This window comes from Dioscorea cayenensis, chromosome 11 (genome assembly GCF_009730915.1).
Source record: "Dioscorea cayenensis subsp. rotundata cultivar TDr96_F1 chromosome 11, TDr96_F1_v2_PseudoChromosome.rev07_lg8_w22 25.fasta, whole genome shotgun sequence".
Lineage (NCBI taxonomy): Eukaryota > Viridiplantae > Streptophyta > Magnoliopsida > Dioscoreales > Dioscoreaceae > Dioscorea > Dioscorea cayenensis.
In genome coordinates, this window is record NC_052481.1 from 3471775 (window position 1) to 3487149 (window position 15375).

Genomic DNA, 15375 nt, shown 5'->3' on the forward strand with positions numbered 1-15375 from the left:
GATTAACATTTAGAACCAAAAAAAGATGTGAATGGATCATTAACATTTAGGATTAATGTATTTTTATTATGAATGGGATTACTATTAATGTTTATTGTTTACATTTCTGTTGTTCTGTTCATTTACAAAAGACAATTGCTTGCACTGTGAGTACTTGTTGATATTATGGGCAAATTATATTATTTGGCAAAGATATAGTGGGTTATGACTTTGTTATTCAAGAAGTATATATCGCCTGACCAGTTTGTTTTGTTTGTGTGATTAGGAGGATTATGGGTGACAATTCAGGGAATCTTGTGAACGGACGCTGTTATTTAGCACCAGTTGTTGATACCTTCAACCAGTTGAAGAAGATGATGACACAAAGGCACTGGGATATACTTCGACGGACACCATTCAACCACCTCATGGACATTGAGCCCATAGTCCAAGACATGGTAATATTGATAAAGACGAGGAGGAATATTTTCATCATTCATCTGTCCGCAGTCCAGTTCATGATCAAGAAGCAAATGCCATGGTAATATTGATACCCATTTTGAGTTTCTGCTACTTTTTTGTAACACTGTTTTTGTGTTTTGCAGCGTTCCTTGTTTGAAGATCGTTTGCGGAAAAAATTCAATATCAATAAGATGGCATCATATACTCTTAGTCATGTTCATGACTGTCCACAACAGAGGGAGGACAGTGTCGATTATCTAGTGTACCTGATGCGCTTCATGGAACAGCTTCTGCATGGCGAGGAACTCAGTGTATCCCACTCAGATGTTACCCATCTGCGACGGAAGTAAGCTGTACGCATCTTGTCAGATGGCATCATACGAAACACACCCCAGTTAGCATTGCCTACAGAAGCGTCAGAGGCAAGTACATACACTGGGAAAAAAATAGATGATGAGCCACCACAAAGCCACCAAGAAACTAATCAGCAACGAAAGACCGCGCCACCCATTCCAGAGAGTAATGAAGAGGCATAGCCGAGTGGTGATTGTGCCGAATCAGCAAATACCTAACATTAAATGAATGTCCTCAGTAATAGTAACAGTCATTATTGTTTATTACTATTCATATATGCCAGGTTATGGTTACCTAATCGCCTTATACATCACTTTCATTGCTTGCTGACCAATAAAGCTTACTTGTATCCAATTGTTGTGTTTATTGTTTATAAATTGATTATGCCGCTCGTTAATGTATGATTCCGTTTACATATGTGGTTTTTTGTTTACTTCCACAGATACCAGTTCATTTTCATTATCTGCTGACCAAAAACACTATTTATACTTCAAAATTCGCCATTCATGGCTAGTATTACTGTTGACATATATGGTTTACTGTTTACGGTTAGACATTCATGGACGATTTTCAAAACATGTTACCCTAGTTCATTGTTCAACAAAAACATGCACTCCACCTGGTGCTTAGTCTGTGATTACTTCATTACATGTTGCCTAGTTATGTTCGATTGAGTGACACCGACTACAATGTATTTGCCGCACATGCCATGCTTGTGACTTAATCCGCTAGTGCCTCGGATGACCAGGCCTTTTTTTTAGATAGGCGGTCGAATACGGAGTTGGCGAGAGTCGTTCAACGGTTTGTCGTGACATGTCTGATTTCTGGAACATTTCACCCCACCTCTGGCCTCTAAGCAAGTAATTGCACCAATGTGAAATGTCCGATTTCGGGAACATCCAATGGTGTGCTTGTCTTGAAGTGGCCAATAGGGAGCCTATAGCTTCATCATATTCGAAAGACGTGTAGGCATATGCAATCTTCATAATCAAACTCCAACACTCATCCTTTAATGACTTTCCTAGCTGCCCATTTGATTTAAGAAAATTTGCATGTCGATGTCGCAAGCAATAAGCATGCAGGGCGGAAGGAAAAAACCTTCGGAATAGCATTCACAAGTCCTTTCGACCTATTGGAGATGAATGTGATAATATTGGTGTAGTCGTCATCACCGTATATTGCATCACCCAAAGTTGGTGTAAACCATGTCCAGTTATCATCAGTTTTATTATCCACGATAGCAAACGCTAAATGAAAAAAAATCCTTCATTGCCATCTTTGGCTGTTGCACCCAAAAGGATACCGCCGTATTTGCCAACAATTGAGTTCCATCTAGAAAAACATAGGCCTACAATCCAGCTTGAAACCATCAAGAAAAGGACGAAAACTAAAAAACCCACGCTTGAATCATTCTCCATCAGTGTCGATAATAATGATGCTACCTGGGTTAGTTTCAGAAACTTTGGCTGCATATCATACCAACAGATCATAGCTTGCTATATCACTGCCATGAAGAATTCCCTTTGCCAACTCTTTACCCATCTAGGCTTGTTTGTACGGCAGACGAACACCGTGGTCACGTAATATATCTCGTTGTATATCCACTGCTCGGTATAGTGGCCGATCACATAAATTCATTATTACCTTCCTACTGACCCATTTCTTTTATGCTCTCGGGTGAAATGGTGTGTTGACGCCCCCACCACATGTGTGTTTATGTTGTGTTGTTTTAATCCTGAATGTAGGGAGGTTTCCATCTCTTGAGGCATGAATGCGCCATTGACAATCTTCATCAGCACATGTCACAGTCACTCAATCTCTATCGTTCTTTATGAACCGAAAGTTGAAATTGCATTTGACGGCTAAGTAACACAATGCATCCTTAAAGTCTTTCGCATTTTCAAAACGATGACCAATCATAGTAAACTCAGCTTCTGAATCTCTTGACAGATCACGTATTGTTAAAGGTCCTTCATGTAACACTGGCGGTAGCATTGACGATGTTTCCCTGGTATGATGGAAAAAGTAAATTGTTAGTTCAATAAATAAACAGAAACACTTTATAATCGAATGCTTACTACCAAAATCTTAACAAAAAGCAAAAATCTAAACTGCAAAACTAAAAACTAACTACAATTTAACGTGAATAAATACGAAAACGTTTTAATGAGCAAAAAAAACCAGCATAACGATCACCGTATCATATGTGTACACCATTAAAATTGAATAGAAGGACAACAGCTATCGCGTAAGCAGAAATATAAAAAAATGAAAGAATAAAAGATATATGATATATACGATGGTCTCGATGACCCAGAGTTGTCTTCTGTGTTACTATTCACAGTCTCTAACAACATATTAACCACGTTTATTTTAAATAACCAGTGAATGTTGCACATTGTTTGGAAGTCATCTTTGGAACTAATGTGGAGCTGACTATTGAGCATTTCTGAGTAGAGTGACCAAAAGGGAAGAGAGAGAAAAGTGCAAGGACTATTTTGATGATTATACCAAAAACCGAAGTCCTGACTATTCAACAGCCAATGAAAGAGCAAACAGAAACAACCCATTGAGACCTTGTTTTTTTTTGCACTGGCTAATGACAAAGGAGCGGTGCACTCAATGTTGGGCTTAAAGGTGGGCACGGGCCGATTAACCGGCCCGGCGGGCCCGACCCACCGGGTTGTAGTTCACCGGCCCACCGACCCAGACCCGACCCGGCTGGGTATAGAACCCGCTGGGCCGGGTTGGCCCGTCTAACCCGGCGGACCCGGGTCACAGGAAGCCGGGCCAGAAACTGGCCCGGCTTCCATGATGACTCGGTGTGCCAGGCCGGCCCGCCGGATAAAATAATTAAAAAAACTAAAAAATTCTGAAAATTCACAAAAAATATGAAAAAATTCAAAAAAATTCTGAAAATTCTGAAAAAAAAAATTCAGAAAATTTCTAGGAAAAAAATTAATCGCATTAACCAATTGACCTACAAATCTTTCTTGTTTTAGTATAAAACATAAATAAATATAAAGAAGTTGTAAAATATTTTTTAAAATTTAATCCCAAACAACAAAAAATTTAAAATAATTTATAATAACTTAAAAAATTTTAAGACATATCAAAATAATTTTAAAAAGGATAAAAAAACTACATTTTAATTTGTTTATCTATCAAATTAAATTATTAGCACACCTTTTTAAGTGCACCAAAAATTACATATCAAGTAGTATTCTTATTTTAAATTGAAGTTATCATCAACTTATTTATTTATTATAATTAGGGTTGGCTCTAGATTTCACTTTGGTCTCTAACTATAGGGTTATTATTGTGCTCATCATGTTGTCATTGAAAAAAAAGTTACTTATCAAAATAATATGGTGTTAACTATTATTTAAAGATACTCCTTTTTTACTAATATATTTTTATAAATTGATATACATAATTCAAAAACAATTTTTTGTAATTTTATTTTTTTATTTTATAAATTGAAACAAAATAATCTAATATATATGTGACAAATGAAAGTGCCCCTACTTAAGAGAATTTAAGAGTGTGCATGTGTAGAGACTTAGTGCTTATGAGCCAAAAAACGATTAACAAAATAATTATTTTTTAAAAAATATATTTATGAAAATTTATTGTTTGATACTTTGATATTTTACTGATTGATTTATAAAATTTTTTAATTTATTATATGGTCTCTTAATTTTTTATAAATTAAATATATATGTAAATTATTTTGATCCATATCCTACATCTATCTATATATAATTGTTTCCAATAAATGTCTGAAACAAATTGTAGATCAAGTGGTTGAGTTTTTGCTATCCAAGTTTAAGGTCATGGGTTTGGAACCGGGTTCGAACCGGTCCGACGGATCCAACCCGGTTCCAAACCTGGTTTGAACACGGCGGGTCAACCCGCCGGGTCACGGGTTGGGCTTGACCCAACCCGTAACCGACCTGTCTACAGTACAGGCCAGTTACGGGTCAATGAACAGGCCCGCCGGGTCAGTGATCCGGCGGGCTGGGCCGGGTTGACGGACGGCCCGTGCCCACCTCTAGCTGGGCTAGTGATTTATCTTTAGATACACAATAGGGCTTTTTCCAAATTGACCCTAACTATTTTTAATATTGTCAAAATGACCTAGGGCTATTATATCAATGTCCCGTCACTACATGGGTGCTGAATGGATCTTGATATATTTAAATTAAAAAAATAATATTTTTTTTATATATTTTAACCTCTAATTTCTTTTATAATTATTTAAATAATTTATTTGTGGCATTTTTAACCCAAAATTTTTAAACTTTTTTTTATTAAAATATAAAACATATTTGAAATTAGAATTATTATTATTAATTATTAAAACAGTAATTATTTTAAATTATTTTAATAATATTTTGATTATTATTATAGTGCCAATTATTGAAGTTGGACTTATATAAAATTATTTTTATTATTATTAGTAAAATATTATTATTATAGTAAGAATTATTTTAAATTATTTTAGTAATGAAATCACTTGTAAGTTATGAATTTGATTAGAGTGTGCTCGGGTTATCAAGTGATCGAGCCGCGGCGTTGGCGGCGTTGTTTGGGCGATGGTGGCATCCCGGCATGACGCCCCGCCACATCACTTGGCATCACATAAAAACTTTTCAGGTCAAGTTTTGCCGAGCGGACAAAACCGAGTGCCCAAGGAACAAGTGCCACCACTGCGAGCGTGCACCGCTCAGTACCTTGGCGAGGTTCGAGTGCCTCACCAGGAGCCATCAGGACATTCCATTGCCTTGCACGCCATGTCTCTAGCGATGAAGAGCACCGTACGTGCGTCCCCCAGCGCACCTAAGCAAAGGAACACTGGTACACTGCAGCAGATAACGGAGTTCAGTTTGGGTCTACTTTGTGTCAAAATATTATAATTAAAAATAATTACTGTTTTAATAATTAATAATAATAATTCTAATTTTAAATAATATTTTCTATTTTAATAATAATTTTTTAAAAAAATTGGATTAAAAATATCATAAATAAATTATTTAAATAATTATAAAAAAATGAGCGGTTAAAATATAAAAATATATATAATTTTTTAATTTAAAAATATCTAGTTAGCAACTCAGCACATGGGTGATGACTGGATATTGATACAATGGCGATAATTTTGAAAAATAAAATAGCACTGTGATTATTTTTGAAAAGGCCGCAAAATGTTTTGCTGTCTTTAACTTACTAGAATATATTTGTTTATGTTGTGATGAAAACTTTTTGAAAAAGTTAGTGTCCTTGTATTAATGGGTTAGAATGCATTGGAAAAAAGTCAGATGAATGAAAACAAGTCAAGAAAGTCGTTCGTCTTCTTCCTCTTGTAACTCTCTAGCTTCTTTATGAAATTGCTCTGCAGATATTCTTTGATCTCAGAAATCTCAACTGCTGAAAAGTCAACACATGCAACTGAGATTCTCTTAGAAATGATCCTCTGCCGGCCAACCTATAAATAAATAAATATATATTTTTTAATCTGTAAAACATACCTTTTTTTTTCTTCATCCTCTCAAATCTGTACACGGACTTACCCTCCCATTATCTGTTGCCCACTCTTAATCTAACCAAATTAGCCCTTCAACGTAGCCATTCATACCATGGTGTACATACCTCACAATAACATCAATTTCCTCAGCTTTAAAATGGTGGCTAGTTTAAACCTCACCTCCCTTTTCTCGTGTAATAATTTTTTTTTCATGGGATGTTTGTGGGGAACTAGAGCTTGTGGTTAAAAGCTAGCTATGGTAGCAGACCACAAAGTGGTGGTGTCCAAAAATGAGGCTATAGCCAGGTAGAGGGAAGGCTACCAGTTGCAATTACAATATTTTGCCAAATTAATAACCATTTTGTTGGCCGGCCATTGTCATTAGAATTGTTTTTGGCAGTAAGCACCAAGGCGTTATATCTGAATAATTAAATTCAAGGTTTGAATAATTTATTTGCTATATAAATATAAGGAATAAATCACGATGGTGATGGACTAGCTGTCACTTGGACAAAATCTCTATAAAATGTGCCGAGCATAAGCTCATGCATGTTCACATATCATTAGACATGGCACCAATATTGCTCATCTTCATCTTTGTCACTATCTCTTTTTCATTGCTCCTCAATAGAAGAGAAAGAATAAGAAGAATAAGACTTCCACCAAGCCCTCCAACAATACCTCTACTTGGCAACCTACTATGGCTCACAAAACCTTTCTCCCAACTTGAACCCACTCTTCACCATCTTCGTGCTAAGTATGGCCCTATTTTCACTCTATATGTTGGTGCTCGCCCGGTCATCTTCATTATGGACGGGGACCATATTCACCGATCACTGGTTGAGAACGGTGAGGTTTTCGCTGACCGGCCTCGGCCTGTGTTAGGCAGTGATCTCAACACCAACCTTCACTCCATCAACAACACACCTTATGGCTCTCTATGGCGTCTCCTCCGTCGTAACCTCGCCTCAGAAGTTATCCACCCATGCAAAGCCACCACCAAGTCAAGCACTCACGTCCACCGCATGGCTCTTAATATACTGCTCAACCGTCTCAAGAATGAATCCAAGGCCAATGGTGGCGTTGTCATCCCAATTCACAGCATCAAGAACTCCTTGTCTTTCTTAATGATCTCGTTGTGCTTCGGAATAGTGAAGTTAGATGAGCAGATGGTGAAACAGATTCAGAACGTGCAGTGGCAACTGTTATTTCTTGTGGACAAACACTTTGCTTTGAATTTAATGCCCAAGGTGGCGCTGCTTTTATTTCTGGGAAGTCTGAGGACATTGAAACAGCTCCGGAGAGCTCAAAAGGAACTTCTCATTCCTTTAATCAGAGCTCGCAAACAACTAGCAATTCACAAAAGAGACCAGCGTCATGTGATATCTTATGTGGATTCACTTCTGGAACTTAGAGTCCCAAATGGAGTTGGGAATGTGAGAGAGCTAAGTGAAGAGGATATTGTGAGCTTCTGCTCTGAATTCCTGGATGCTAGCATCTGGTCTACCTGCGCAGGCTTGGAGTGGATAATGGCGAGCTTGGTGAAGCACCAAGATGTACAAAAGAATTTAAAGCAGGAGATCAATGGAGTGGTAGGAGATGAGAAAAGAGAAATTCATATGGATGAACTACAACGGATGCCATACTTGAAGGCGGTGATCTTTGAGGCTTTGCGGCGTCACCCGCCAGCTCATTTCTTGATTCCCCACAGAGTGAAACAGGACGTGCTCGTGGATGAGTACTTGATACCTAAGGACGCCGTGATGAACTGTTTGGTGACAGGCATGGGGCTGGATGGGAGGGTGTGGGAGGAACCATTGGAGTTCAAGCCAGAGAGGTTTATGGCTGGAGGGGAAGGAGAAGGAGTGGACGTCCAGTGTGGGAAGAGTGAGATCAAGATGATGCCGTTTGGAACCGGGCGGAGAATGTGCCCTGGCTTGGACATGGCCATGATCCAGCTCCAGTACTTCGTGGCTAATTTGGTCAATGAGATGGAGTTCAAGGAAGTGGAGGGGATGGAGGTGGATCTTTCTGAGAAGGCAGAGCTGTTTGTTCCCATGAAGAACCCATTCCATGCACAGATTAGCTTTGCATGATCATGCAAACCAAATATATCTATTTTTCTATATATATATATAATGATTTTATTTTGTCGTGTTTTTCTTGTTTGAGAAATTTGTAGTCAGTGGATCTTTCTGGCCTACATTACGCATGATATGCTTATGCTCTTTAACAGAAATAAAGGTAGTAGAAGAAATTGAAACAAGCTGATGTGGAATCAGGGACGGAACCAGAACTTATTGATAGGGGGGGCTGAAGGCAAACTATAAAAAAACTTTCATTCATCGATTGTGTATATTTGGTCTTTTTTTCCTTTTCCTTTTCAAAGACTCATAGTTACAAGTATGTGGCAGAGAGAAGGGAGCGGGAGGGAATTATAATGTTCGCGGGGGGCATTTTGGACTTTTGAAGAGTGAGGTTTTGAGGGGTTTTACGGCTTTTATTCTGTTGATAAGCAATAATGCACTTTTTCAATTAAATCCTCAAGATAACTAAAATTATATTTAACAAATATACAAGCCAGAATATACAAGTTATTTACAAATATTTTGAGGGTTAATATGTAAAGTACAAATCGGATACTTTTCTAAATTAATAACTTTAGAAGGGCATATATAAAAAAAAGAAAAAAACAAAAACCGCATCATCTTCACAAATCCAAACCATTTGGTTTTTTCCGGACGCCTTTCGTAACCCTAAAAGCGTTGTTCCGCCATTCCTCCCTTTTCGCGATTTTTTTCACCAATTTTTTTTCTTTTTTTCAGGAATAAATCGTGGTGGTGGTCTGTAGAAGTTGAAGATTAATGTCATGGGGATTTTGATGGGATAAGTTCTCTTTGATTTCTTCAATTGAGGCTGGTTTCTCTATTGGCATTAGGGTTTTGGAATCCGGTTTCTTTGAAGCTTTTTGCAGGATTGGTATTTGGTTTCATGTGACTGATAGATTTGGTGAGTTCTCTTTTGCCTTAGGCTAGAAGTGGAGGGGCTGGAAGGGCTGGAAAGGATGAAATGGCCGCTGGTTTTGCCGGCCGGATAAAGAGATTGTCGGAGTTGAGGGGGGGCTGAAGCCCCCGCTAGCCCCCCCTTGGTTCCGTCCCTGTGTGGAATATTATGATCTACTTGCTATAAAGTGCAGTTATTAGTTAACTGTTTTCAGTTAGTTAGTTACAAGTATGCCGGGGGTTCAGTTAGTTCATTTATATGAATATATAAGAGGACCCTTTTTCAGTAATGACAGTTGCTTTTTTTGCTTCTTTCCTTCATTCTTTTCTTGATCTTTGATTTGTGAACCGTGAAGAAGAACGTCATCTCTAAAACTTATGTGTGCCTGCCAATCAAGTGGTAAAGTGTGCAATGAATATGGGGTTATCGATCCATGAAGAACTCGGAATTACTAATACTAACTTTACTTCCGCTATTCGGCCTAAACTAAGACCAATAGTGTCAAATCAAGAAGAAAAATGAGAAAACTAGGAATCAACTAATGGCGAATACAAATTGACAACAGATTAAGAACGAGAAGGTGTCTGGGCATAGATTTCCTTAGGGTATTTGTATGAAGATCCAGACAAGGTTGCACTAGTAAATTGCACATCAATTGAATCGAGAGAGTTCCTAAAACAGATTACCCCCTTTCTCAAGGTGATCAATAATTGGCTCCATACAACGTCGTATAGACTACCCTCCGACTATAAAATACACTTGATGAACTATTTCTAGAGAAAACACGTGGTCGAGACTTAGCCAATTCTCCTCTCCAAGCAATTGGTCCTGATCCCATATGAAGTTAAGGTTGAAATATCTTTCAAACACTCACTTCTTATGATTGTTTTAAGGAAAGTAACCCTAATGTCAACTCACTTGGAAGAAACACAGGGAGAGACAATCTCAATATAAAAAGTGCCCATCTTTAGATGAACTCATGCCTTCCTTCAATTGCGGCAAGTCTATACATGGTGGATCTCTTAATTACACACGCATACATCAATCATGAAATTTCCAGCTCTCGTAATGATGGGATTTAAGACATTAAGAATACAATCAAAAGTATGATAATGCAATATAAAAGTCAATACAAGATTAAAGGTCTATAACCTATGTCATCTAAAGAATAAATCCTACATTCTATTTATGTCCAAACACCATGAAGTTTAGGTCACTATTAATAAAAAACAATCATACAACCCAAAAGAAGCAATGCATACAAGGAAAAACATTAAAACTCCCTCAAGCTTCTTAGTCTTGGATTTATGATGAACACCAACGAATCTTCTACAGACGCCGCTGCGAACGCTTCTAAATGGCTTCCTTGATGCAATAGATTGGTGGTGAGTCCTCAAACTTGCTTAGATTGCTAGAAGAACACTTGGAAATCTTCCTTGCTCTTCTCCTTGTTCGGCTATCAAAAGCTTTTCTTCAAACCCTCAGTAAATCCTTTTATGATTAGTCCCTTACGGGCTCCTTACTGACATAAGAATGAACCCATATGAACCCGGAGATGAATAGTTTCATGCCTTATGGGCAACTTAAGGCCGTAAGTGTTGCTTATAAGGTCTTTTGCCTGGGTATTACGGTCCAACTTTTGACAGTAAGCTCCACTGTCTGGTACTTGTGACCCCTATTACGAGCATAAGTGCATGTTTCCCATATGGTTCTCTACCTGGCCCTTATACCCTGGCTTACTGGTACAAGTCTTACCTATAAGTCCTTATGTCTAGTCCTTATGCTTCAACTTACAGGTGTAAGCCCAACCCACAAGATCTTATGTTTGGGGCTTACGACCATAAGTGAGGCTGTAAGAGGGCCATAAGGTGTTCTAGTTGGCTTATTCTTATGGTTGATGCCAAGGGAGCTTCTTTCCTATTAAATTTCTTCTATAATGCTTTAATTAGCCTCCTTATGTCCTTTGTGCTTCACGTTCGCCCTGAAAACAATATATGCACTAGATAAGTACCATTTAAATATTAAATATATGCCAATTGAGTGTAAAAAATAATACAAAATATGTGTACACTCAGCACTTATCAAAACTCATCAAGGATTTTTGGTTCTCAATTCTTTTCATCTTTGGAGAAGCTTTAATAGTGTGAGAGGTTTGCTTTACTTGTAGTAAATGTTTTCCTCTGCAATAAAGATGAGTATGACTCACTTCTTCTCAAATTCTTTTTTGTTGAATGAGGAGAGAATATTCTAAACTATACTTTTAATACTCACTCCAAATATAACATTTTACAAGATACACTCTCTCTTTCTACTTGATTAAGTAAGTTGATAGAGTTATCTAGGCTCTTAACTATGTATGTGATTAGAGCATAAGCATGCATCTGGCTGTGTTAAGACCTTGGTAATCACAGGTTTTCACAATTTTGTCTAAATATTTGTAGATCACCCTTGTTCTTGGCCCTCTAACTGTGCTTTGCAGAAGCAAGCCCTGAACACTAGTGCGATTTGCTGGTGTTTCAAAGATTATGGTATCTCTCCTTATTCTTGTAATTTGCACGGTTAGAACACAGTCGTACTTCAGCCTTGCACTTCTCAGGGAGTTCTCCAGAGTATTATTTTGCTCTATTTAAACATGTACCTATGTTATTGCTGGTGGCACATGGGACTCGAATCTTCACAAATTTGATTTTTTTTTAGTAATCAGTACAGCTGATGAGTGTATAATATTGTATTATTTCATATCATTTTGTACACTCATTAGGCTTGTATTAGGATCATATTCTGCAATTTTGTGCTAAACATAGTGTGTCTTGCATTCTTAAGCTTCGGACAGCACTTAAAAATGAGAGAGAACTAAAAGAAGCACTTCAGACCCAAAGCGAGCTCTTTTGGCATTAATTGAATCAAGGCAAACCGGATAGCTTACGGGAAGCTTACGGCCAGACTTACAGCCGAAAGCATCCTCAAGAGAACCTTGCGGGCATGTTTATGCTCATAAGAGGGAGTTTAGAGCAAAATCAGAAGACCTTACGGGCAGGACTTACGCCCGTAATGATACCCATAAGGACCATCCAGATGAGTTTACGACCAAACTACAACAAATTTGTTAATTATTGGCATATGTAATAATGTCATAAAATAATATATTTTCGTCACTAAAATATTTTGTGACACTTTTTTACTGTCACCACATTTTGTCTTCTTTGCTCCATCACTAAAAGGTTAATGTGATGATTTACATGTTTGTCACACAATGATACCTTTTACATGACAAAATTGTTATATGTTACCTATTTTATAATAATTAATGACGTGCATTTTTATCATAAAACGTTGTGCCAATCTGTTATCAAATGTTATGAATTGTCACTAAATATAAGGTGAAGTTTTATCATTTGCGACAACATTTGTGGCATTCCTTTGATTTTTAAATAGTAAATGACAAAAATATTTGTCACCCTTTTTAATAGAATAACGTCATAAAAAATGTTGAATGTCACTATAAATTATTAAAAAATAAAATATTTAGTAACAAAAGTCTATTTCCATGATGATGAAGATGTTTCACTAATAAAAAATATTTTCGCCATTAAATACATTGATCATTTAATTAAGGTGACAAAACTATATGTCACATGAAAATAAATATTTTGTGACATGCATAGTTGTTAAAAAATATGCCATAAATTAATTTTTTGTAATATCACAATTAATTGAATATTATATCATTTGTGAAATTTTTATAGTGTCACAAACAATCATGTTTTTCTGATATATTTGATATTTATGACATATTTTAGTGAATATTTTTTAATAAATTATATCGATTATTAAAAAATTTATTTTTGAAAATATATTATAAATAAAATTAAATCAATATTGTTATTCAAAAAAGAAAAGTAACACAATTATCATAATTTACAATCATCAGTTAATTAACCTTATGGATTAACCAAATTCAATTTCGTAAAATGTTCTGATAACATTAAAAATTTAGAATTATTAAGTAAATCATATCAAAATAGATAACTATTCTTGATGTAACTCTTCTATCTATGGTGTTTATGCTATTTTGTTGATGGAGAGCTTGCCTCAATAAAACCTTAAATAAATATTTTTAAAATAATAAGTATTAATATGTAATAAGAGTAAATTAATAAAAGTAAAGTTCAAAATATAATTATATATATGCACACGAAAAACTATTAATAAACACAATAGATACTCATAACAAAAACTAATTAATTTATGACAAACTTTAACAACTTAGAGTTCTAGTCAAACAACTATCAAAATTATAACAGTCTTCCATTATAAAAGAATAATAATGAAAAAATACATAAATTAATCAAAAGGCACAAAAATCACTACTACTGGCAAACCTTTGGAAAAAAGACTTTAACTTAATGATTATAGCAAATGTCAATCTCTTTACCATCAAAATAGTTGATCAAATATTTCCATCTCCAACGAATTAACATCACTACAAAAAACCATAAAATTAGAAGCAAGCCATGCAATTAAAAGAATAACATCAACAAAATCGAATAAAAAATTTTATGAACTAAGTACATAGGAACACTAATACAAATTCCTAAAGATTCAGAAGATCTTTGATGAAATAGGAACTTCAACTAAAAAAAAGAAAAAAAAGGAAAAAACTAACAAAAGGTGGTCGCGTGCCTTGGGATAGGAGGCAACAATGAGATAAAAAAAAGAGACTGTAGTATCAACACTGAGAAAAAAAAAAGATAGTGGAGCCTAGTGATGACGAGAGAGAAGAAGAATTGAGAAAGAATAGGGATTGAGAGAGAGGTTTGTATATATAATTTTTTTTTTAAATTTTTATAAAATTTAAATTAAATTTACATAAATTAAAATTATTCAAAAAATTTTATAGGATATATCTTTTTATTGAATTAAAAACTAAAATATTTTAATAAAATCTCGTTTAAAATAAAATTAGCAATTATTTTTTTTTAAAAAAATTATTGACAAATTTAAACCAATGAAACTTGAATATTAAATTAGTATTGTAGTTATAAAACTTCTTTAATATCTATTGAAAATTACTTCGATAATCTATAGGCATTTTTACAATTTAGTCCTTATAATCAATAAAATAAATTATATATATATATACTAGTTTCTTAACTTCAAAATTCTAACTCATTGATAGTAACATTTGCTCTTATAATTCTATTGATAGTAATATGTAGGTAGAATACCCTATTTAGTCCTTCTAATATAGTCAATCTACCAATTTGGTCCCTTTAATATGATTTGTCTCTAGGAGATCTTTCTATTTTTATATTTAAGAAATGTAAGTCCTCATAGGGACCTTTTAAGAACAAATTATATTTGAGAGAGGGACTTACATTTCTCAAATATTAAAATAGAGGGGTTTTCTAGCGACAAATCATGTTAGAGGGATCAAATTAAGAGCTAGATTAACCATATTAGAGGGACTAAATTGGGTATTCTACATAATATATATATAAGAGTATTAATATATAATATCTCTAATAAAATCTGTAAAGATAAAAAAAATCCAAAAAGAGAGAAAGAGAGCTATTTGAATTTACATAAAAAAATAAATAAAAAAGAAATAAATCTAATATGCGGATGGTACAACACCCTCTTCACAATTTTTTTTAAATGTAAAGCAATGTACAAATTGATACATATAGTTTAAAAATTATATTTTTAAGAAAAATATTTATGAAAATCTATTTTTTTGTCCCCTTATACCCCTTGGTATTAAATTGGTTTATATAGCATAAAAAATTTAAATTCTTTTGCAAAAATATATTGTTTTGAATTCTCAAAGTTTTTTTTTCTTGCAAAAGTTATTGGTCAAAGTATCAAAATAATCCCTCTATTTTACGTTTATCGTCCTTTTAGTCCCTATAATATAAAATTCGTCTTTTTTGGTGCTCATATTTGCACATTTCTATCCTTTTGGTCCCTCCAATTAACGGATCTGCTCTTTTGGTCCTTCCTGCTGATGAACTGGATGGACCAAAAAGTATGAAAATATGTAAATACGA

General features: G+C 35.1%; 1 protein-coding gene across 1 annotated transcript; it reads left to right on the forward strand.

Annotated features, from left to right (window-relative positions):
- Positions 1-6891: 6891 nt before the first annotated feature.
- On the forward strand, positions 6892-8418 carry LOC120271518 (cytochrome P450 89A2-like). The gene has a single exon (XM_039278207.1). It carries the CDS (start codon positions 6892-6894, stop codon positions 8416-8418), a length of 1527 nt encoding a protein of 508 aa, XP_039134141.1.
- Positions 8419-15375: the final 6957 nt, after the last annotated feature.

Coding starts and splice junctions, on each gene's coding strand:
- LOC120271518 (XM_039278207.1), top strand. CDS start 6,892: ATGGCACCAATATTGCTCATCTTCATCTTTGTCACTATCTCTTTTTCA.